Source organism: Myodes glareolus, chromosome 13, assembly GCF_982192425.1.
Source record: "Myodes glareolus chromosome 13, mMyoGla1.1, whole genome shotgun sequence".
NCBI lineage: Eukaryota > Metazoa > Chordata > Mammalia > Rodentia > Cricetidae > Myodes > Myodes glareolus.
The window spans coordinates 13662002-13687526 of NC_142038.1; the positions used below are offsets into that span (position 1 = coordinate 13662002).

Consider the following 25525-nt stretch of genomic DNA (forward strand, 5'->3'; position numbering starts at 1 on the left):
GCACAGGTTGGGTCACATCTCCTAGACCCTCTCTGGGCTCACCTTCTTTTTGGGAAGAGTGGCTAGTAGCACCCTATTCCTACTCCCCAGTGGCAACAGAACGCCTACCCAAATTAAGCGCTTTCCTTCGCGAACGAGTTAATTTCCCCATAATTCTCAAGCCTCAGGAACTGCTACCCCCCTACTTTCGGGTGAGGAAACGGTCTTGGAGAAGTTGGGTGACTTGTTTAGAGTGTCGCAGCTAATAATGAAATGAGGTCTTTGAAATGGGGTTTGTGTAACCTTAAAAAGCAGGCTCAGCGCACAACTCCTGGATCTGCCCAGCTTTTTGCACATCACGCTGCTTGCCCCTGGGCCAAGGCTGCAGGGCCGAGAAAGTTGGAACAAACGACCATGTGGCTTTTCCCCATCCCGACCCACGGCCTCGGGTGCGGAGAGACCATCCCAGCGCTAGCTGGCTCCCCATCTTGAAGAGGATGATCTCTGGTCTCCAGAGATCTCTTCTCCAATGGGAGCAGCGTTTCGGTGAAATGGTCCTTTGTAGGATCCAGCGAGTGAATGGAGGATCTGGGGGTCCAGGAATAGGAGAGGAAGCGGCAGCCGGTGGAGTGGGCCAGCGATGTAGCTAGTCCATCCCTGCGGGCGTCCACGTGGTGGGTGTGTGGCACTTTCATTCAAACTTTGGGGAGTTCTCGGTTTGGCGTCAGAGGTATGACCAATCAGCGTTCCGAGATGGGAATAAATTATGCAAATAACCATCTGGCGATGGGTCAGATGACTCGAATACTTTTAAAAAGTACCTCTCCTGGAGCTCGCGGTGTGACAGCGGTGAGCCCTGACTTCGAGGAGGCTCCGGTAGAGCACCGGTCGGGCAGGGCAGCGCGTCCTTCCACCGGCTTCATTCCCCCGTCGCTGCGCCCAGCGCTACCAACCTTCCAGTTTCTCCTGCAGCTCTCCAGCCCATCACTTTCTGACCGAGATATGCCTGCACACTTCTAGGTTCGGGAGGTTTTAGTGGTTTAAAAAGAAAAACCAAAAAAGCATCAGCAACTACAAAAAACCTGTTTGAGAGGAGGGGGCGTGGCAGGGAAGGATGCGAAACTGGGCTCTCCTGTTCTACTTCTGGAGCGTCTATTGTTGCTTCACGGCGGGAAGTCTCACAACCTTACGTCCCCAGGGGTCGCTGCGAGGTAACGTGCATTTATTTTTATTACTTTTCTTCCCACTTCTTTCCTGTGCTGGGCCCACACAGTCCTGCGAACCCTTCTTCTGTCGTTTTGTGTCCGAACAAAATCCTTTCCCACTGCGCTGTGTTCTCCCTGGTGTCGGGAGACCACTTGTCTTGGTGCTTTGGATGAGAGCATCCGCTAGCAAGCTATCCTGGAGATTGCGGGCCAGCCCGGAGGGTGCGTGGGCTGGAGTCGTCTCTCGCGCCTCCTCCCACTTGCATTAATCAGCGCTGTCCGGCGAGCTGAGCTGCCTTCCAACCTCACTTAAATTATACCATGATTTAAACCTTGCCTTATTTTTGGAGGTTGGAGAGGTCAGAAAATTCTTAGAGCTCTAACTTCGGGTGCCTCTTCCCCACCCCGCCTCCCTTCATCAATTAACGCTTAGGTGTTTTGGAAGTTAAGGTGGCGAGTGGCGGGCTTCAGATTGATAAGAGCTTGTAGGGGACATCTGGTCTGTAACTTCCTCCCCAAATAATTTGTCCTCCTCTGCCCATTCCCCCATTCTACCCCTTTCTTCCAGCATCTTTTTTCCTCTTTGGTTCTGTATGACTCTCTCACCGGAGGCGACCTGGCCTGTTGGAGTGAGGGTGGGGTCATTTAGAGCAGTGGAGGGTCCCAGAGCATTAAAACCAAGACTTACCACTACATTTAGTCTGCAGGTAGCACGCCAGAAGCTACGAGTCCATGTTAGTTTATGGGCAGTGGGAGCTTAAGTTGGGAGGAACAGAAAAAAACCTACCTTCTCCTAGCCTGTTTCTAACTTGAGTGTTAGCTAGAAGCTTGGCTTGGGGTAGGTGGCATCTCTAATTCCTTTGCTGAAGAATGATGAAGTTCCTTCAAATTTCTGTGTTTTGTGGTTCTGAGTACTTTGGGGGTGGCGCCATTCATTTGAAAAGTGTGGCTGCATTCCAGTACCAGGAAGGAACTCTGGATGGTGGGGGAGGTCAGCGAAGAACATACTAGGTGGCAGTCTATCCTTGCGGGACCTGATCTCAGCAGTGGGACCTAATAAAAGGATTTGTTGTTTTGTTTTGTTTTTCGAGACAGGGTTTCTCTGTGTAGCGTTGGAGCCTGTCCTAGCACTGGCTCTGTGGACCAGGCTGGCCCCAAACTCAGTTACCCATCTGCCTCTGTCTCCCAAGTGCTGGGATTAAAAGCATGTGCCACCGCTCCCTGGCTAATAAAAGTATGTAAATGGTACTCAGAGTGAGGCCGGAGAGTGAAGCTGAGGAAGGAGGCTTAAACTTCTGCTGAGGGAGGGTGGTACCTTTTAATGTGTGCTCAGAGGGAGACTTAGTCTAGAACTTGACCCCTCAGCAAGGAGCTGAACGAATGAACCACAAGGACGTCTGGGTGAAGAACAATCACAAAGGTCCAGAAGCCAAAGTGACCCTGCTCTTAAGTAGTAGGGACCAAGTTAGGCTGCAGTGGGGTCAGTGGGGTCAGATGACAGGGTGGTCCTCCTTGCCCCTGTGGGTTTAGCTTCAGCTCCCTTTCGGGAGGCTAAGAGTTCCTTTTTTTCCTCCTAAGCCTTCCCGTCTGTTCTCTGTGAGAATGGCTGTCCAGGTTGGAGACCTGAACTGGTAATGTCTGTAGCTCACATTTCTGTCAGTTGGGCCTTTAATTTCATGACTACTAACCTGTTTTCTAGTCACGTGTCTTTCGGGGCATTTTCTGGATTTTATCCCTCTTACATTTGGCATATGTCCCCAAACCCTTGTATCTCCCTGGCCCATCTCACCACCACCCTCTATAGCTATGGTTTCTTTGACCAATTCCTCCTCTTCCTCCTCCTCCTCCTTTTTTTTTTTTTTTTTTTTTGTGCGGGGAGAGGGGGTAGTGTCTCAGTATGCAGCTGAGGTTGACCTTGAACAATCATGGGCCACCACACCTGGCTTACGAGGTGCTGGGGATCAAACTCGGCGTTTTTTGCATGCTAGGCAAGCTCTCAAGTGACCGAACTGCTTCCTAGTTTCCTTGTGTATCCTTTCAGTACTGGAGATTAAGTCTATGGCCTTAAGCGTGTTCTCAAAGCTTTCTCCTACAGAGTGACATCCCTAGCCTTTTACAACTATTGTTTCTTATTAGTATTTAAAAATTTGAAACCAGGATTAGCTAAATTACTGAGATTTGCCTTCAGTTTGTTCTGTAGCTCAGACAGGTTTCCCATCTTCAGTTTTCCTGCCCTCAGCCTTCCCAGTAGCTGGGAATTACAACCTTGTGCCACTAGAACTGGTTCACCCTTCCATGCTTAACTCTTGGGTGAATTAAGCTCCTGGATGTTCATTTGGTATCTCCCTGTGACTTCTGGGTAATGAGGAGAGTACATTCTGTTTCCCTAATCCGTCACCAAGAGAGGATTACTCGGATGGTTGAGTGAGTGATGATGGGGGTCAGCTAGTAACTATCTTAAATGATGGTGCTTACCTGGTGTCACATGGCCATAGTGGCCATTAGTGTTGTCCTGGGAGCAAGGAAAGGCAATGCCGGAAGTTATAGAGAGCTGGAAGGGGCCGCTTGACGCTGTGGGGGAGTTTTCCAATGGTTTCAGCTATTCGCATAGCAAACCGGTGCCTGTTGCCCCTGCAAAGAACCCCAAGAATGTGTAAGGACTTTGAAGTAAGCGTTGGATCAAAATGGGAGCACCAGGGAAGCTGCTTGGACAGTGGGGTCAATACCCTTTTGCCTGCAATTGCAAAATCCCAGACCTCTCAAAACTGCAGTTTGCTGGGAAGTTGTATGGCAGGAACCTGACCTTACATGCTCTCACCTCAGCTGGAGGCAAACCCGATAGAAAGCTATTTGTAATCTTTGCATTCTTTTTCCATTGGGGGGGTACCCCAGGCTCAACTGGGGCTGTCATGTAATAAATACGTTCCTCAATGCTTGCCTTCTCCCTCTGATGTCACCGTCCCTCTCTCTGTCACTGTCTTCCCGTTCCCCAGTCCTGCTATAAAATCCAGGTTGGCCTGGAATTCACTATGTCATCCATGCTGGTCTCAAACTCGTAGAAGTCCTTTTGCTTCAGCCTCCAAAGTTCTGAGGTTATAGGGCTATAGGTGTAAGCTATCAGGCTTAGGTGTGTGTGTGTGTGTGTGTGTGTGTGTGTGTGAGAGAGAGAGAGAGAGAGAGAGAGAGAGAGAGAGAAAGAGAGAGAGAGAGAAGAGAGAGAGGGCATGAACTCAGACTTGCAACTCTTTGGCCCATGCTAGCCTAGACTTTACAATCATCCTACCTGGTTCTGCCTCAAGAATACTGGTAATACAGGCATACACCATTGTGCCTAGCCATAAAGATTTTGTTTTTAAATATTAAAATTTCTAAATTCTTGACTCAACTAGTCTTGAGCGTCTCAGGCAAAGAGAACCCACACTCCAAAGGTAGGAATTTGAGGGAGGGAAGAAAGGAAGGAAAATCAATCTGGTGGGGACGGATAAAGGAAGGAAGAAAGGCAGCTACTTATTTCCGAGCAACAGAACTCAGTCCAAATGACTAATTAATACTCACGAAGGACAGTTATGATAACAGATTTACAGTAGCTTCAGTTACTTCATGGCTACTTCATACCTGCAATTTTGCTACTGTTATAAATCTTCGTGTAAATGTCTGACTCTTAGGTTGAGAACCACTGCTGAAGAAGGCAAAGAGGGAAACACCCAGTAGTTGTGAAAACTAAAACCCAGACAAGTAATTCACTCAAGACTGAACTAGAAGTCACTACCCCAGACACCAGAAGGATTCACGCTGTTCTTCCTCCCCAGATGAGTCTCATAAGCCCACTGGAGTACGGGCTTCTGCCAAACCCTCTGTGGTTTTTAACATCCGCACTTCTAAGGACCCGGAGCATGAAGGGTGCAATCTCTCCCTCGGTGACAGCCAACTCTTGGAAGACTGTGGCTTCAACATGACAGCCAAAACCTTTTTCATCATTCATGGATGGACGGTGAGCCCAGGAGGGGGTTCTGCAGCTTTTTATAAGATTTGATTCCTTTTGTTTTGGTCAATTAAAAAGAATAGTGGTGCTTCCAGATTCCAAACCCTCTCCCCCCCTTTCCTTGTGGGCTGCTTGTATTTCAGACAGCTGTGAAGAATGTAATGGGCGCTTCTCAGAGGGGGCAATCTGGGCTCAGCAGGGTGGCATTTAGAGCTGGCATGCAGTGGGTTTTCAGAAAGTGGTTCTCCTGAGGCCAGCAGCCCAACTCCCTTAGCTCTGAAGGATCTCTAATTATACTTAATTACACTGGCCAACCACTGCCTGGAGGGGGCCCGTCGTGCTCTTAGAGCAGAGCAGAGCTGAAGCAACTTAACGGGCTCAGAGGCTCGGAGGGGCCAGCTGGCCTGGCTGGCTGGCTTCTGCTGGCATGCTGCCCTCCTGTTTGCATAGAGATGTGGCCCCGGTTAAAGGCACTGGGGCTCTTTCTGTGCCCTAGCTGAGCAATTTCCATTGAAAGGCCCATGACAAACTTCAACAAAAAAGGGCTTTAACACTCAGCTTCAGAAACTCTTGGCCAGCAAGGGATTTGTTCATTCATAGAAAGACAGTCTGTAAGAAAATGGTGCTATTAATGGAAGAGATTTCTGCCTGGACTAATTGGGAGGGGACGTTCTCCCTCTTAATGATGAGAAATTCATATCCGTTACATTCTTGCTGGGTCTTTAGGTCTACCGTCAACAGTTGGGGTTGGGCTTGGGAGTCAGGAAGGTAGGAGTCTACCTTCCTATAGTGATGACCGAGGGCCTGTCTGTCTGTCTTCATCCCTCAGGACACAAGTGGAATGTCACATTTGAATTTCGCTAAGGTCCTCCCTCCTGTCAAAATGCAAATACTAACTGCCTGTAGCTTACAAATGGGGAGCGTTCCAGAAAGTTCTTTTGTAATGTGTTTGGAACTTGGAATGGTAGTTTCCCATAGAAGCAAGTTGTAAATAGTGTTTGGGTTCCCAGGCTAAGCACAGACAATCTATTTATTTGATAACATACGTGTGGATAGGTTTACAGCTGCCTCTACTCACCATGTGTAATGTTGTTTCTGTGGGAAAATGTGTTCTGAGTTCTAATTTGGGATTCCAGGGGTGGATTTTTCTTACGCTGGGGTCAAGAGGATGGTCGAGATGGGTTGTGGGAGGGCATCATTTGTAAGGTTGGTGTTTGCTTAAGTGACAGTGTGTTTCTAAGGGAGGAGCTAATTCTCCAAGGCAACCTTCGCTAACTCCTTGAAGGATGAACCAGGCCGCTTGCCTGACTGTGACAGGGATTCAGACTAACCTCCTGCCATCATCACCACCAAAACCCATGTAGCAGACAGAAGGGCACGGTATAGCCCGGCACGGCATGGTATAGCCGTCACATCAGCTGTGAGACATTCGACGGGAAACCAGAGACCTGCAGAGCAAAGGGGGAAAGAAAGCATCAGGCCTTTCTGCCTCTGGCCGGCTTGCACATGGGAGAGAGGCTTCCTTCCTTCAGCAGCCACTGTGAAGGACCGGTCAGATGGGGAGAGGATCATGGGATCGCTGAAGTCCAGAAGGAGAATTAGAAGGAAAATAATCTTTCTATTTTCTTTGCAGTTGAGTGGCATATTGGAAAAATGGCTGTATAAACTTGTGTCGGCCCTGCATACGAGAGAGAGATATGCCAATGTCGTGGTGGTTGACTGGCTGCCCTTGGCTCACCAGCTGTACTTAGATGCAGTCAATAACACCAGAGTGGTGGGACAGAGAGTGGCCAGGATGCTTGACTGGTTGCAGGTAAGGAGGGATAAAAGGGAGCCATCTTTATTAGGGTTTTCCCTCCCCCTGTTTCATTTCTTACGGTAGATAGGACCTTGAGCCTGCATTGTCTTAGGAAAAGCGGAGCACGTGTAGTTATCGGGAACTCTGAGAATGATCAGAATTTCCAGAATTACTGTTTTTGCTGAATTAAAGCACTGCATGAACCACCTCAAAGCCTGCTTGAGAGCCTTGCAATGATTGATAGATCTCTGGATTTTTCTGTTCCCTTATTTGCCGTAGAAAAAAAGTGTCTTGTGGGAGACTAGTTCCCGACCTTAGAAGCTGGTACCCTTAGGGTTGTTGAGGATGGCCAGGAGCCAGGTCTGGTTTTCCATCTGAAGGAGCCACAGACGGCTGCTCTTGCCGTTGGAGGGTGGCCGTGCAAAGGAATGGCAAGGAGGCTGCTTCAAATAGATCATCGGCGGCTGCATTCTTTAAAACAGTGTGTGCAAAGCAGATCTTGAGGTCTTCATTTACTTTTTATAATTTAACCATTTTCCCGAGACCAGTAGACTTAAGAGGCAGGAGGGACAAGAGGGTTATGGACAAAGTGACCCTAGATGTTGAGTATTTCCAGCCTGACTTTCTCTTCGCCCGGGAATCTGATGACTCCTGGCAGAATCCTGGGCAAGATTTGTGAGCAGTCCTTGTCTGCTCTGGGGTGCTGGAAAGAGTGTCTTCTGAACCACAGGTCAAAGCCTCACCTCAGCACGGCCCTTGCCCTCCCCAGATGAGTACTCTGGAAGGGGTCACCTCTCCACCTGTGGGAGCGCAGGTAGCTTAACGTGAAGAGTCAGAAGCTTCTGGGAGTACAGTAGCGGCCAACACTTAAGAGTACTGGCAGGTCACTGCAGTGATGGCTGGCACTTTGGTCTGCCAAGGGTATGGTATCTTTGACCTTTGCATTGATTCATTTGTGACCTCTACATACTGCCCCAAAGAGGAAAGCTTGTAGGGGAGCTTGCAGAGGAAAGCTCGGGTAGGACTCCTGTGGTCCTAGCGTTCACCCTGCCCCTTGGCATTTCAAGTGCCACCAAGTCCTTTAGAACTCCCTGTCCCTGGTGTGGACCATCCATATTGCATGCCAGCAACACTGGTGATGCTGCAGGGACTCTTAGGCCTGTGACCCCTGCGGCGCTTCTGTTATGATGGACAAGCTGAATTGTTGGTAGACCTGGAGGCTCAGGGCTACATTCTTTAGCTCACGCTCCTTGATGACTCTTTTCAGGAGAAAGAAGAGTTTTCTCTTGGGAACGTTCACTTGATTGGCTATAGCCTTGGAGCACATGTGGCTGGATATGTGGGCAACTTTGTGAAAGGAACAGTGGGCAGAATAACAGGTAAGATCTGCTTCCATCATGTGTGTATATGAGCTATGTTAGCCGTGCCCTTCCATGTGTATGTATGAGCTGTGTTAGCCATGCCCTTCCATGTGTATGTATGAGCTATGTTAACCATGCCCTTCTGTGTATATGTATGAGTTGTGTTAGCCGTGCCCTTATATGTATATATATGAGATGTGTTAGCCTTGCCCTTATAGGTATATATGAGATGTGTTAGCCTTGCCCTTATATGTATATATGAGATGTGTTAGCCTTGCCCTTATATGTATATATGAGATGTGTTAGCCGTGCCCTTATATGTATATATGAGATGTGTTAGCCTTGCCCTTATATGTATATATGAGATGTGTTAGCCGTGCCCTTATATGTATATATATGAGATGTGTTAGCCTTGCCCTTATATGTATATATGAACTGTGTTAGCCACGCCCTTCCGTGTGTATGTATGAGTTGTGTTAGCTGTGCCCTTATATGTATATATATGAGATATGTTAGCCTTGCCCTTCCATGTGTATATATGAGCTGTGTTAACCTTGCCCTTCCATGTGTATGTATGAGCTGTGTTAGCCATGCCCTTATACGTGTATATATGAGATATGTTAGCCTTGCCCTTCCATGTGTATATATGAGTGGTGTTAGCCGGGCCCTTGTATGAATTTTGTTAGCTGTGCCCTTCCATGTATGTGTATGAATTGTGTTAGCCATGCCTTTCAGATTTTCTCCTTCCTGGGAGAAATTCAAGGTGGGGGAAATCTCAAGGTCATCGAGCAATAGGGAGCACAGCTTGGAAACCCTTGGTCTAGTTCAAGAGGTGAGGACACAGGCAAAGGTGAGTCAGCTTGCTCAGGGACAAGTAGCTAAGAACTAAAGAGTAGAGGCCAAAAGGGAGCTGGGCTTCCAAGCTTCTGAGTGTTCACTTTTGGTTCACACACAAGATTTGAGATATGAGTAGTAGAATTTGAATCCTGTCTCTGGTTTATACTTCATCAACCAGTATCTTCTTCCCATAGTTAAGGTTGCATCTTTATCTTGACAGTTACTATTTAGAACGAGTGGTTGAATTTTGTAACTAAAGAGACTTTTCTGATGTTGCTATCCAGGTACTCAACAGAAAATGGAGTTTTTCTGTATTGGAAATCACATCAGAGTGAATTTTTAAAGCTTGAATTTGGACTAAAATATTTAATGATTATGAAAAATGTCAAAGATATTTTATCCATTTTGCGGATCTTTAGGTACACAAGAGAGCTTCCCCTATACTTAAATTGTTGGTAAATTTGTTGCCCTGACCTGTTTTCTCCTCCCAGCATTCTTTTATAGGCATTCACCCCTAGCTCCCTTCCAATTCCTAATATACAAAGAATGATGTGCTGTATTGCTTTCTGTTACTATAACTGAATGGCACAGACTGGACAAGTTATAATGCACAGGAGACCTTTTTGCTTCCTGGCATCTTTTTGCTGAATGATAGAATGGTAGGGGTATCACATGATCAGATAGAACAAACCTGCTAGCTGAGATCATTCTTTCTCTTATAAAACCATCAGCATCATGTTGGAAACCCCACTGAGATGACTTTACCTAATGCTAACTGGCTCTTAAACATCTCACCTCCAAATACCATTCTTATTTGGATTTGGGATTACTCTTTCTGCCTATGAATTTTTTTTGGGGGATACCTTTAAACCATAGTCAGAGAGCATTTAGAAGAAAAGGCAGGACCTCTGTCTTTCCCTGTAATACTTTTATTTTAAAATAGGACTCAGGTGGAACGGAGTCTAAAAGGTGTGAACACACAGAGTTAATAGGTACACACACAGTCTAGTAGGTGTACACACACAGAAATTAATAGGCACACACACACACAGTCTAATAGGTGAGCATACAAGAGATTAATAGGTATACACACAATCTAATAGGTGTGCACACACAGAGATTAATAGGTATACACTCAGAGTGTAATAGGTTTGCACACACAGAGTTAATAGGCACACACACAGAGAGATTAATAGGTATACACACAGACTCTAATAGGTGTGCACACACAGAGATTGATAGGTATACACACAGACTCTAATAGGTGTGCACACACAGAGATTAATAGGTATACACACAGAATCTAATAGGTGTGCACACACAGAGATTAATAGGTATACACTCAGAGTCTAATAGGTTTGCACACACAGAGTTAATAGGTACACACACTGTCTGTAATAGGTATACGGACAGAGCCCTATTAGGTACACAAACAGACATATGCATACAAACTCTTCTAGAGTCAGTGACTCCATCCAGCATAGCTTGAGAGCCCTTCTTCCTGAATTGCTGTGTCCTGGGGGCTTGAACTGTCAAGGGAGGCTGTGATGGTGTGGCCGTTCTCCAGCGTTCCAGAGCCGGGCCAGCTGGGTGCACACTGCAGCACTCGTGGTCTCTGCCAGGGTCAAGGTCCAATATGTCCTTAGCAACGAGGACAAACCAAAGATTTTGCTTTTCCTTGCTTCCAGTCTGAAGTGAGATAGGGCTGGCTAGAGAACTTTCCAGTTCTTTTTGCATGTTTAGGTGGTAGCTGCTGCAGAGAGGGCCTCTTGTCTGTGACCAGCCGGGGAACTGGAGGAATGCTAATTAATGTCACATGTGGTAGCCCCATGTCCTGAGATCAGGCCCTCCCTTCTGACCTCTCTGTGGAGCAGAGGCCTGGCGTCTGTCCAGTTGCTTGGCACACACTGTCATAGATGTCTGAAGGAGGTAGGCTGTCTCTGTTCTTCTTCATGTTGGTAGGCTTCTCATGAGAACCTGAGTTATCCATAAGAGGATGGAGACCACAGCTTGTGTGTGGTCCTCATGGAGTGATGCCACTGTGCAGAGGCCACAGGGGTCCTTAGCTTGGGGCCTAGTGAGATTTGACCCAGTCTTGCTTGACTGGAGAGTGTGGGGCTTGCTGCGAACAGCTTCAGAGAGCAATCTGTGGTGTAGTAGGGGACAGGTCACGTATTCATAACTGAACTTGTGTCCAGAAAGTTATGAGCAATAGGCAAGTGGGTGGATTCCTTTAAGAAACATGCACGAGGCATACATTCTGTGCAGGCTATAGGATAGATGCTATTTAATGTCCACTCCTCAAGCACATGGTACTTCCTCCATGCTATCTCTAAGCCACGCAGTAACCTTGCAGTTTTCACAGTTGGGGGAAGGAGATCCGGATGATTAAACAATGAGTCCAATATCTTGCACACTCTAAGTATCTGGTCTGGGAGTCAGTCCAGGTTACTGGGCCTGCCCTTGGCTACTATCTAAAAGTATAGATAAAATGCATAATAAAAAGTAGATCTTGTCACTTTTCTCCTGAGCTTGTGGGCCAGGGATGTGTGTCTCGTAGTCTGAGCAGGGAGCTGAGTAGGTGAAGTCCCACACTGGCCTGTGAGGCCCCTCAGCTGTCGGCATTCCTCCAGCACAGCTTCGTTTCCATGGAGTTGCCCGTCTGGTGGGGACCTTTGTCTGTACCAAGCAAAGAGTCCCTCTCTTGTATTGGTTGCAAAGCATAATGTTCCCCCTCTTCTTTTCCTCTTCGGTGCACAGAGTGAGAGGCAGGGAGAAGTTTCTGTGTCGTACTACGGCCCTTGCAGCCTCTGCAGTAGGCCATTGTGGGCTATTCTGGAAGGGCATGCTATCCTGCCATCTTTCCTTCAGTCCTGGGCTGGGACTGAGCGCTAAGTATCCTGGGATCCCTTTCTGCTGAGGTCACCCATAAAATCATCCCAAGTTCTGTAACTTTCTGGTTTTAGCCTCCACCCGTTTCCATGAGTAATGAGCCCGATTTGTTCACTTTACATGTAAAACAGTTACCTTCACCCTCTCACGTGGCTCCCAGTGAATTCACTCGTTCTTGGTGCTGGATCTGGGGAACATGGTTCTGTTACCCAGTGCCTCCTTTTAAGACACAGATTTGCTGGGTATTGTGACGATTGCTTTAATTCCAGCAGAAACAGTCAGGTCTCTAAGAGTTCGAGGCCAGTGTGGTTTACACAGTGTTCTACATGTGTGAGGCATGCAAGTAGACAGAGGCCAGACCCCTTCTCCATGGAGAGGTTGGAGGGAAGGGCCTGCTTCTGAGACATGAGGGCTGTTGTATGTGGCACTGATTAGCCTTCTGTCAGCTTCTCAGGCCCTTGTCTCAGAAATTCAGAACAAAACAAACAAAACCCAACAAAATGGCATAGTTCTTGGTCATGTTAGCTCCAGACCTTGGTGTCTCTAGATTGGGGTGCCTCAGTCTGGGAAGGGAGACTATGTGAACTGGTGGGGATTTGGGGTGTGTATATGTGTATAAGTATGTGTGGTAAGGCCATGTGGCATCTTTTAGGAAGTTTAGCTGAAACTCTGGCTTGTCCCCTGTAGATGTTAGTTCTCTTACCCATAAGTGCCACAAATAACAATTTTTTCTCAAATCACCAAATGTCTCTTGAGGACAAAAACACTCTTAGTGTCCAACGTTGTTTTGGACAACACAGGGCCTATCCTGCATACATCTTATTTTTTTTCTTTTTTTAAAAAGTAATTTATTTATTTTTTAATATTTCTGTGCATTGGTATTTTGCCTGCCTGCATGTCTATGTCAGAGTGTTGGATTCTCTGGAACTGGAATTATAGACAGCTGTGAGATGCCATGTGGCTAGTGGGTATTGAATCCAGGTCCTCTGGAAGGGCAGCTAGTGCTCTTAACCACTGAGCCATCTCTCCAGCCCCTCCATCTTATTTCTTAACTCTTTCCAAATCCTTTTTGTGTGTTGGTAGAGCACACAAAGAATTTATAAAGATAAATTCTTAATCTCTTAATTTTTCATATAAGTGAATTGAGGCCTGAGGTTACACTTCATATATGATCCTGAAGAATAGGAAAAAATTCAATGTCTTGTCCACAAGCTACCGACTTATAGGATCACCCAGAGAACCAATCTACATTTCTGTGTTGTATGGTAGCCAGGGACTCAGGCATCTGCACTTATTCTTTGAGAGCCTGTTCATTATTTCTTTCTTTGAAACATTATTTTTATGTTTGTATAGTTCAGAATGAAAAGACAGTGTTAAGTCTCACTGCTGTGTCTACTTGGCCAGTTCCCTTCCCACCTGCTCTCCTGATGTATGCGGATGTCTGCTCACTTGGGTGTCCTTCCAGTGTTTTTTAGAGCCACATGGTAGAATTCAAGTTTATAACAAGCTCTTTCATATGATCTGAACAGTCCAAAGCAGGAGAGCTAGTGGGTCGTGTAGAGCGGCTTTCAGGTTCGACACGGAAGGTCTTTCTCACCGTGGCTGCAACACAGAAGGCATGGTGAAAGTCCGGTGTTTGCAGCATGTTGAGCTTTGGAGATGTTTTTCTCGTCCATGTCTGGGCCTGGGCCCTGGCCTGGCCTGGCTCATGACTAAGGGGAAGAGGGAATCCAAATACAGACCCTCTGGTTTGGGGCAGACAGAGTTCTACTGTGGAAGGTACCTAGAGGCAGATGGCTGGGATGAGTGGCTTGGGTCAGGAGCCGAGTTTATTCTAGAATGCTCTAGTTCTGACTCCTGTGGTTCCCCAGAGCTGATGGTGGGGTAAATCTTGTGGTTACTAGGCTGACAGAGGCATTGGGGCTTCAGAAAAAAATATAGGTTCTATAATTATAGGATTTAATTCCAGTGGTGACATATTGGATCAACCACATATGGGTTCCTTATTTATTTTTTTCCCCAGGCCTTCTTCATCTGAATTTGGCTGCTGGGCTCAAAGAGCATCTTCATTCTACAGACTTGGACTCTAAATCAAGACTCAATGCCTTGATGCTTCTGACTAAGTCCATCTTGGCTTTCTTTGCCGCAGGTTTGGATCCCGCAGGACCCATGTTTGAAAACGTGGACATCGACAGGAGGCTGTCTCCGGATGATGCAGACTTTGTGGATGTCCTGCACACCTTCACACTCTCCCTTGGCATGAGCATTGGGATTTGGAGGCCCGTGGGTCACATTGACATCTATCCCAATGGGGGCGACTCTCAGCCAGGCTGTGGATCCAGTCATGTCTTGGCATCTTTGGCATATGGAAGTGAGTTTGTACTTAATCTGCCTTGTGTTTGGTTCCCTCCATCCATCTTCTAAGTTATCCAGAGCTGTCAGTGCAGCCGGCACAGTTTACACCGTGATTCACGTCTCTTCCCACAGTGCTGAGTCATGCTATTGCCTGTTAACATTCATCTGCTGGCTTATGTTTCCAAGTCACAGGTATTGGTTCATTTTCTTTTGTTATGAGACAGGCTCTCACTGTGTAGTCCTCACTGGCCTGGGACTTGATATGAAGACCAAGCTGGGCTTGAACTTACAGAGTTCCGCCTCCCACTGCCTCCTGAGTACTGGGATTAAATACATGTGCCACCAAGCCCAGCCTTCATTTCTGGTATTACTATTCAGACACATGTGAAGACTTAGCAACTCTATCATACAGCTTCTCTTTAACACTCTATTTGACTCTTTTTTCGTTTCTTTTCGTTTCTTTTGTTTTTTTGAGGCAGGGTCTCTCTGTGTAGTGTTTGCTGAACTGGAGCTTCCTCTGTGGAATAGGCTGGCCTTGAACTCACAGAGGCCCTTCTATCTCTGCCTGGGAGTGCTGAGAATAAAGAGTGTGTCACCATTCCTGGTCTTCTATTTAACTCTTAGTGTATGCATTCTCTTTCTCTCTTTCTCTGAGTGTATTAGCATTGCCTTCCCTCACAGGCCAGACAGTTAGATGGCTGGCATGGTCTGGAATTCCTCTGTATGTTAATAGGCGCTTGGAATATCACTGAGCCGCTCTATTAATGATCACACACCACCTGCCTCAATAAACCTATCCTGTCCAGCGACTACGGACTGAGTGGAGGAATCATCCAGAAGTGGTTCATTCCGTGTGTTCTCTGTCCCCCTGTTTCCTCAGTGCTCGCAGAAGCGGCGAAATGTGAGCATGAGCGAGCCGTACACCTCTTTGTCGATTCTCTGGTGAATCAGGACAAGCCAAGCTTCGCCTTCCAGTGCACGGACCCCAGACGCTTCAAAAAGGGGATCTGTCTCAGCTGCCGGAAGAACCGTTGTAATAGCATTGGCTACAATGCTAAGAAAATGAGGAAGAAGAGGAACAGCAAAATGTACTTAAAAACCCGGGCTGGCATGCCTTTCAGAGGTAACTTACCTTCAGGCTCCCAGGTACCCTGTAGTTCTTTTCTTCCTTTATACTTTGCAGCAAAACAGGGCATGTAGCAGCCCAGAGCTGTGGTCTATGTAGCAAGTTATTCAAAATCAAATCACATTGTGCATGCCCTAGTAAAGTGGCTCCTTTAGAAATCCAGGATAAGGACCCCTTTTGTGATGTAAATGCTACCCCATAATTATCAGTATCAATATCTCAAAATTCTATGTCAGTGTTCAGCAGATGGGCAGCGAAGTATACAGAAACCTGAAGCAGTAGTTTTTAACTTCTATAACCTGCTTATAATATTTTGTAAAACAGTATTTTATAAATGAAAACCCCGAGACCTAGAGAGGTCTACACTTTAATCCTTAATCCCGTGTCACACAGTAGAAAATAAATCGCCCCAAGTCCCCAAATATTGACCCTCCAAGTTCTGCATTGGTTCCTTATGCTATCAGGCGGAAAAAGACCAGACCCCGGCTAAGGCTAGCTGGGGCCAACAGGATGCTTTGTTTCTAAACTTCAATGTGCTGTGTGATTCTTGAGATGACAAGCAAGGCTCACGAAGGCTTTGTTCTGTTGCCCATGCAGTTAACCATTATCAGATAAAAGTCCACATCTTTAGTTACAAGACCAGTGGAAACATCCAGCCCACCTTTAACATCACCCTGTATGGCACTAATGCGGACTCCCAGAGCATGCCCTTGGACGCGTAAGTGTGGACATTCTTTGCAGCTTCAGTTCAGGATGGAGAACTAGTTAGTCTGAGCTCAAGAGTGCAAGGAAGACATTGAAAGAAGTCCAGGAGAGTCAAGACGGCTTGCCCAGGGGAGGAGCTGGGTGGTTCTACCTGAGATCTGTATCTCCTATTTCCTCTCGTCTACCGTGTGTTCTCCTTCAAGTCCTTGACTCAGAGGGTTTCAGAGAGGGAAGCTCCCAAGATGAATCAGCTGCGTGAGAAAGTGCTGGATCAGCCACACAGAAACTGCTGTTTCATCTCAGGCCACGCCTGATACCTGAGGCCTTAGGGACCCGGGAACTCTATGATTGTTATCCCTGAATCTTCTGTCATGATCGTCTGTGGGAGGGTTGCATGGAGGTCTGGAGAGATTTGTTGAGTTCCCACCTGGCACAAAGCATCCTGCCAAGCAATGTTGCCATTGTGAAGCAATATCAGAGCCAGGTGTGGCAGTGCAGCCGGGATCCCAGCATTTGGGGAGGCTGTGGCAGGGAGAATTGCGAGGTCTGGGCCAGTCTGAGAAATTCACTGAGATCTTGTCCACAAACAAATATAAGGGATAAAACAGGTAGGGAGGGAAAAAGAAGAAGGCCACGAGAGTCATACTGTGTGGGCTCAAGGTCTTGCTGGAAGCCAAGGTTTGGGCATCAGCAATTGCTAGCGTGATACATATGGCAAGGCAGTTCATGTGGAATGGGAGAGGAGGCAGGCAGAGAGGGAAGGAGGAAGGGAGAGAAAGGGAAACCGCTGCCTGTTGGCTGCATGTTTTTATCAGGAAGGCCAATTTGTGTTTTTCTTTTCTGCTCTTCCTTGGCACTCTCTTAGGAATTAGTGGCGCCAAGGGATAGCTGCCCAGGGATGGTTTTGATAAGAAGTTAGGCACTTTGGGCAACGTTATTGGTCAGCGTAGAGTGTAACCCAGCTTCCTGTGTGGTCCTGTGAAGTGGGGACGTGGAGGGCATGAGGTGGGCGGATGGTGCCAGTTTCCCAAGGAGGGAGGGGAAGGAGATGAGCTTCTCTCTCACCTTACAGAGTGGAGAAGATCTGGCTGAATGCCACCAACACCTTCCTGGTCTACACGGAGGAGGACTTGGGTGATCTCCTGAAGATCAAACTTACCTGGCAGGGGATATCTCGCTCCTGGTCCAACCTGTGGAATGAGTTTTATGCCTTCCTGTCTCAACCCAGCAACCCCTCGAGGGAGCTGCATGTCCGAAGGATTCGTGTCAAGTCTGGGGAAACCCAGCGCAAGTAAGTGTTCCTGCCCTTCTTGGCCTTTGGGAGACAGGGTACAGCTCTTTCGCATTTCCTCCTTTGTACGTGTAATACCCAGAGCCCTCTGCTCCCAGCTAAACTTCACCTGTCTTTCCAAGGGCTATTACTCCCAGATAAGGACCTCTGGAAATGGTGGTACATCTTATGTCCTGACTACAGCCCTCAGGAGGAGGGATGGAAATGGGCTGTCTGGAGCTCCGTGCCTGCTCTGTTTGCCAAGTCCTGTGCCAGCCCAGAGGAAGAGGCCTTCCCCTGGACAGGGCTCTCTGCATGTGCTGTGTTGAGGGGCAAATTGGAGCATCTGGGCACACGGTGAAGCCTTCTACAAGACCTAGCCTTCCCGCGTCTGCTTCTCAGAGCACTGTCAAGTCTCCTCCACAGGCTCTGAGTCCTGCTGTCCACTTGGGGTTGTGGCTTCCACCGGCAAAGAACTCTCCGTGCTGTGTCAGCTGGCAGCCTTTGAGTCCTTCGAACCCCAAACTGGGAGATCCAGACCTTTGTATGTCAACTCTTATTTCTGGGCCCTAACTCTGCCAAGAAGGGCACAAAGCCAGGGAGGCTCTGGAGATGTTCTTCAGCAGAGGAGAGTTTCCTTCCCTGACCTCTGCAGTGGCCGCCATCAGCCTCGGGCTGGAGGAAGCGGCCTACATCCTTTTTGTCTTTCCTCTGACATTGTCTCCACTATAATTCTTCCTGTGTCTTGTTTGTGTCTATTGTCCTTGGCCAGGCTGGCAGCAGAGGGAGTGAACTGGCACTTTGGATCCTTCCCTAGAGTGTATTCTAGGAACCTGTGTCTTGGGGAGTTTTTGAGTGGGGGGCTGTTAGAACTTAGGCTATGCTCTCCAGAATTGTACCTGATTTCCTCTCCGGCGCTCTTAGGTGCAGGCTAGGCTGAAGGTGTGACCGCAGAAGCACAGTCATTAATATAAACAATTTCAGATAGAACAAACACTCATTAAATCACCTTTGAGACTTATCAGGTATAAGCAATTTCCCAAATTGTGTTCAGATAGAAGATTGCAAAACTCACAGAAACATTTGGAGTCAATTCTGTGCCTTCCTCTCTGCCCTCAACTTTCCTTCTTCCAAATCAGATAGAATGAAAAATTTGCCTTAATGAACTTGTGGTAGTGTGCACCCTTCCTCTATGCTTTTTGTACCCATCAGTACCTTTGTTTATACCCACTAGCAGTATGTAGGATTGTTTTACATGAATCCAGACTTCCCGTGATTGGACACACTGTTTTATGAGTTGGGTTTAAACATTCAAATGTCTGTGGACTATATCTAATAAGTTTAGATATAGTCTGTTGATAGTTAACTATTCAAAGTGGTTGAACTAGTTTTCAATCATGGCCCCAGCATCATAGCTTCCCTCTTTTCCTTCCTCTCCCGTGGTGAGACACTGTTGCCATTCAGGTGGGAGCAGCTTTTTGGACATTGTATTAATTTGTATTTTTTGATCATGAGTTAGGTTAGTTAGATAGGTAAGCTATCTTCTTGCAGGTTTATAAATATGTAGGCCCAAAGGTACTTCGACTCCCCCCAGGAAAGGTCTAGAAGGTGGCCTTTTCCCTGCCTCAGCATCGGGGTGAAATATCCCACACAGTGTTGGGTCATCAGTGTGGCAATCACATCACCAAGGCCGTGTGGTTCAGCCACAAGCTATTGCTTCCCACAAACTGTTAAGAAATGGTGATTATCAGATCTTTGACCCTTTCTATGCTTCTGGCTGTCCATGAACTGAACCTTGTTTTTAAAGATTTAATCTAAAAAATTAAATTACGTGTGTGCATGTGCGTGCGTGTGTAGGTGTGTGCACCTGAGTGCTGGTACCCACAGAGGCTAGAAGAGGACATCTGGTTCTCCAGAGCTGGAGTTACAGGTGGCTGTGAGCCGTTCCACCTGGGTACTGAGAACAGAATTCTGGTCTTCTGCAAGTGCAGTTTGTGTGCTCAACTGTTGAGTCATCTCTCCAGTCCAAACCTTTGATTTTGACGTGGTTGAGTTCTGAGTACTCTTGTCATTGGGTGTTTCATAGCAGTGTCTTACAGGGACCCTGAGTCTGGTGGGGGGGCTGACCCTTGATCTCAAAACCCCTAAACAGCTTCAAGCAGCTTAACTTATTGCAAAGTAGAACAAAACTTTAATTTTAAAGTCCATCTTGTAAGCAATGACAATTACCAAAGCAACATTCATGTAAAGATATGCCTTTGTACTAAGGTCCAGAGTGGTCGGGTTCATGGGAACTTTGACAGGGATGGGAGCTTCCAAGAGGTCATGGCCCCAAACAGCAGGCAGCCTTGTAGGAAGATACAGAAGAAAAGCAGGAAATGTGTGATCGAGCTGCATGAGACTGAATCATAAAGCAAGATACATGCTGCAGTCCTGCAGCAGGGATGGGCAGTCCTGCATCAGAGATGGGCAGTGCTGCATCAGAAATGGCAGTCCTGCATCAGGGATGGGCAGTGCTGCATCAGTGCTGCATTAGGAATGGGCAGTCCTGCAGCAGGGATGGGTAGCCCTGCAGACTCTGGAGTAGATACAGCATGCTGAAAGTTTCTCTTTTCCTTTCCCATTTATGTTAAATCCAGAAAGCACTGTCTAGAGTTTGGTTACAACAGTGGCTTCTTTTTCTTTTAGAATGACATTTTGTGCTCAAGACCCTAAGCAGACTAGCATCTCTCCTGGCCAAGAGCTGTGGTTTCACAAATGTCTGGATGGCTGGAGAATGAAGAATGAAACCAGGTAACTTGCAAATGGCCACAGACAGGAAGTCCCTCATTTATGAAACCCACCTGGGGGAGGGCGAGAGACAAACACCTCAGGGAATGTGACTGTCCCTTGCTGTCTTAGCCTCCAAGTGCTCACTGTGCATGTACACAAAACCCCAGTATTGGTGACCATTTCCTCTCATCTTAGGTTAGTGATTCCTCCGTAGTGAGCAGGGCTGGGGAGAAGTCTCGTTTTTTACCTTTCTTCTGCCGTCCGACTGCAGTCAGTAGGGCGAAAGGGAAGATTATTAGATTTTGTTAGATTTCTCTGGAAACCAGGCTGGTATGAGCGAACCTTAGTGGGCCTAATTCTCCTCACTTTTGAGGTACTGGATTGCTTGTGTGTAGAACCAAGTGAGACGACAGAGAGGCTGGCTGTCCTGGGTCACCACACGGCTTGGTGTGGAACCACATGGATTCAGGTGGAGGAATCCACGTGGTGTGTGGCCGTGGGATCCCCGGTAGAGCTTATCTCAGTCTATTTAAACCAAAATCATTCTAAGGATGAGGGTGACTGTCTCTCTGGCCTCTCTCTCCTCCTGCCCCTTGTTCACAGCAGAGGGCTGGATGGTGATCCTGCCGTGGAATGATGGGCATGCAGCGTGTGCCCACCTTAATCCAGAGACTTACAGAGTCCTTACATTTTATCGACACTCTCAGGAGGCAGGTGTTCTGGTCTCTGGGGACACTGAGAAAACTGAGGCTTGGGAAAATAAAGTCTCTTTCCCAAGATTCCCTAGTGTGTGATGGGTCGTTTTCTGCTAAAGCATGCTCATTTCAGTAGGGAAGTTGCACCTGCTCAGATGACGCACCCCACCCCCGTTTAGGTACTAATTATCAAGTGAGCCATTTGCAGGGATCCCCTGTGATTATCGGCTGCCTACCCGGCAGGCCTGATTGCACCCCGCTCCGATCTGGCTTCTGTTAAGGAGCATCAGCAGATCGCAAGCTTGGTAAACACAGACTTGTGGGGTCTGAAGACTGCACTCCCATTAAGGGCTGCAGTCTAGTGCAGGCTCATTTGATCTCCCTCTATCATTATTTTAATTTTTTGTTTGTTTTTAAATTGACCTCTTTCAAAGTGCTTCTGCATACATTAATTTCACTGATAGACAGTATACTCTGGAAGGGATGAGGTACTTCTTTTTCTGTTCTAGAGCGCTCTAACTTATATAACTTGGCTCACACTCTTTTCTTTTTGGGAAACGAGCAAGCCCTCTATTTCCTCTCTAAGGCATAGGAAACAATAGGAGTCCAAGCAATAACGGGACACTAGGAAGTCAGGGCATCCTTCGGTCCAGGCAGTGCTATCTGATTTCTCTCTTCTGACATGAACGTGTTCGCCAAAAAGGAGACTAAAGTTTAGAGAGCTCCTAGAGTTGAGAATAGGATTCAAGTCTCTTGACTTAACTCTTTCTCTTCCTGCCACAGGGGAATACGGTATGCTTCTAGATAAAGGCAAATAAGTGTGATGGTCTTCCTCACACTTGTGTGTGTGTGTGTGTGTGTGTGTTGGGCAAAATACATGAATGCATTGACTGTGACAGGTGCACCTAGCAGCCCAGACGGGCTCCTGTGGGTGTTTCTCACAGGGAAATTTTCCATTGCTCCTAAAGGCAAATCAGTAAAACGGCCGGCCCTGCCGGGTGGTGGTGGCACACACCTTTAATCCCTGCACTCGGGAGGCAGAGACAGGGGGATCTCTGTGATTTTGAGGCCAGCCTGGTCTACAAGAGCTAGTTCCAGGACAGGCTCCAAAGCTACAGAGAAACCCTGTCTCAAAAAACCAACCAACCAACCAAACAAACAAACAAAAAAACAAACCCGGTCAGTTCACACCTTGGTACAGGTTTGCCCGTTTGCTGGTGAGTGAGCTAACATTCTATTCATGTGGTTCCTTCCAGTCCTTTTGTGGAGCTGGCCTGAGGGCCCAGGAAGCCCTGAAGCCCATACCCGCCCACAGCCCGCTGTCCATACACATGGAGGAAAGTTACTGCTGAAGACCCATGGGATGGAAGACCTCAGCCTTGGCGCTGGAGCCCCAGGAGGACCTTACTACTCACTGGCCTCAGCTTGCTTCCCCTGTCAACCAGGACTTCTCCCAGAGAGTCCCGTGTCCTGCTGAAGTCCTAGCCGATGATCCTAACTCCAAACTTCCCTTGACCCCTCAGGAAGCTGTGTGTGATCACTGGAATGTCCAGAGCCCTGGTGCACTCTGGGCCACTCTCTCACTGTGGCTAGGTGAGCCCTGGCTTTTTCTAGCCACAGGCAACATAGGCTCAGAAGTGACTTTGTGTGGAAGGTTGACAGATGCTTGGCCTCACTGGACCTTAGTGACAAGTCTTTCCCTGAAGACTCATACCACAGTGACAGACCTGTTGCCCAATGAGGGGACAACAGGCCAGGTTGATGCTAATTCCTAGTATTCTCCCATGTGAGACTGACAGATCCTGGTCCTATTTTGGGTATCCCATCATGCTCCCCGGCTCGCCTTCTGAAGCTCACTCACTGTTGGCATTCTTCTTTTCACGGTGTTCATACTTTGAGCAAACGTTGATTGACCACTTCAACTAATTACCACAGGGAAGGAGATGCACGACTCAACCTTGGCATCTGGAGCCAATGGGATCAGGATCTCTGGAACCAGAGTTCACTGGCCCAGGGTTATGGGTCTACAGGCTATGGCCCACAGGTATGCCTGTGGTTAAAGATAGCTGGGGTTGAGGCTACCGGCTGAAAGAGCTGAGCAGCTGAGGCTTGTCGTGTGCCGTTCCCTCTAAGGGCCATGCTTGATCACTAGCAGAGCAGCAAGCATGGTGGCCACAGTGGTGGAGCAAAGCCTCCGCTGTTTAGGGAGCTAGACAGTAATGCATGTCTTCTACATGCCTGCTGTGCAGAAACCGCCCACCCTCGACAGAGCTGGCTTTGAGCTTTGATACAGTGCTCTTTCTTCTAGGAAATAGCTTACTTTCCTATCAGTGCTGTCTCTGTGTTAAGCTCCTGGGAAAAGCCTCCTGGGTTAGGTCTTAACTTGAACTAATAAATGTGCTACCCGAGACACCCTTCTGTAGTTTCTAGACAGCTTGCGTGCGTGCCACCCAATTAGAGTGCAGGGCAGCCGGTATTATTCTTGTTTTGCGAAATCGAGGCTTAGGGAAATACCTGCTTAGATGGTATATCAAGGTGGTGGGGGGCCAAACTGAGGCCTTGGTGAGGTTTCCTGGAGGTGAAATTCAGGAAATCCTCTCTGCCACTCCACAAAGATGTCTACAACTATTACCTATCAGTATGTTCCTGATGCGATAAACAGGGGATTTCATAAAAGCCAAACCGTTTATTGGTATACAACAAGACCGCTTGGGAGAGAAGGGCTGTCAGCTGGGGGTGGGAGAGCAATCACTCACTGTATTTAGGTTTTAAATGGACTTCCTTTGTGTCTGTACTGTACCAAATTTGTATCACCGTTTAAAGCCAAATTTCCGAAGCCATGACCGGTTGGGCCTTAATGCAAAGAGCTCTCTGAAGCCCTCAGTGTGCTTCTGCCACTGCTTTCTAGCCAAAGTTGAGCTTGTTACTGGCCACGCCTCCTGGTGACTCCCAGCTTCTGTGTTTAGTCATGGAAGCTTGGAGAACTGAATCCTCTGTGAGTTGTGTATTTATCTATTTGGCTTGAAGCCTTGTTTGTATATCTGATGCTTTTTAAAAAAGGCTTAGGCCACTATTTATTTCTTAAGTTTATAATGTATAAAGACAAATATATGGTTGGTTTTTACTTTAAGACGAAACCATTTCAAGATTTTTTTTAAAGAAGTTTAATAGTAAAATAATAAAAACTATGCAACTCTTAATTGTCTGGTAACTCATTTCTTGACATTGGAAACAATATGGCTGCCCAGGTCTTGGACTTGATACATAATTACTTTAGTATACATATAGTCTCTATTTGATAGTCACTGTGAGCAGGAAGTGGACAACTGCTTTCAGTAATGGGTGAGAAAAAAGCTTACCTGAATCACAAAAGAGCTGAGGGTGGATGTTTTTAAGAGGAGGGAGGGTGGCGGGATATCAGGGGACATTTGTGAACACATAGGTTTGGTTGTATGGGCTCAAATGACAGTGTCATAAACTGGGTGGAGCTGGTTTCTCGACCACACTAAAGTCCCTGCTAGGACAAGAGGCAGTCAGGCGCTTGGTCTTTTCCTGAGCTATCCATGGTGTGATCTGTTCCTCCCTAGAGCCCAAGGTGTGTCCCTTCAGGGCCTCTTCCAGCAATGGGAAGGTGAGAAAAGAAAGAGGAGACCCCTTCTCTAGGGGCTGACTGACAGTTGTCTGGAGTCAATCACAGGGGCTGGTGTTCTGTTTCTGTTCAGGATTCCCATGGGCCCAAATGGAAAAGCCCGGCTGTTGGATATAAAAAGAAAATTGGATATAGCCATCTGTTTACCAGAAATTAATTGTTCTCCCCTGGAGGTGGGGGATAAACCAAGATGCTGTTTAAATTATTCAGTCCGGTAGTCAAATTTTAGTATACAAAGTACGTATTCATTTTCTTTTCTTTCTTCCTTTTTTCTTTTTTCTTTTTCTTTTTTTCCTTTTGCTTGTCTCCTAAGCATACTCCATACTCAGTATGCTCAGTATGCATCCTAGGACTTTAAGTTTAGGTAGATTATATAAATTTGACTCTATTTCTAGTCTTAAATGTTGAAACACTTTACAAACAGTTTTTAAAGCAGTAACAAGCTAGTTACAAATGACTTGTCCTACATGCCAGCAATACAGTGATGCATTCATGCCACCAAAACCCCTGGCGATTGGTGAATCCAATAGATTGTTCCTCAGTTTTACACGCCTGTGCCTATGATTGATTTTTGTTGTTTGTGTGAGACAAAGTCTCCCTGTTATCCCAGGCTGACCTGGAACCCACTCTGTGACACAGGTTGTCCTCTTGCCGCAGCCTCCAGGTGCTGCCGTTGTGGGCGTGTATCTTCATACTCAGTAGCCGTACATCACTGATATCAAATCCTGGGTCTTTGCAATCCGGGTTTAAAGTTGGCAGTAGTTTCCAAAACCATGTTTGTGCTGTAAAAGCAGGCATGAACACCCCTGTAAGCTCCCAGCCAATGTCTTGAGGTTCTTCCCCTAAGAACTGCAAGGGTAGGTATGAGTGGCCCCTAAAAAGAATCCTGATGACTTATT

At 47.1% G+C, this 25525-nt stretch overlaps 1 protein-coding gene across 1 annotated transcript; it reads left to right on the plus strand.

Annotated features, from left to right (window-relative positions):
• The first annotated feature begins 800 nt into the window (after positions 1–800).
• Positions 801–24177, plus strand: Lipg (lipase G, endothelial type). The gene is made up of 10 exons (XM_048419474.3): positions 801–1190; positions 4994–5175; positions 6800–6979; positions 8232–8343; positions 14204–14425; positions 15290–15532; positions 16133–16253; positions 17313–17531; positions 20199–20303; positions 22234–24177. Exons 1-10 carry the CDS (start codon positions 1094–1096, stop codon positions 22253–22255), a joined length of 1503 nt encoding a protein of 500 aa, XP_048275431.3. The 5' UTR covers positions 801–1093; the 3' UTR covers positions 22256–24177.
• The last annotated feature ends 1348 nt before the right edge of the window (positions 24178–25525 follow it).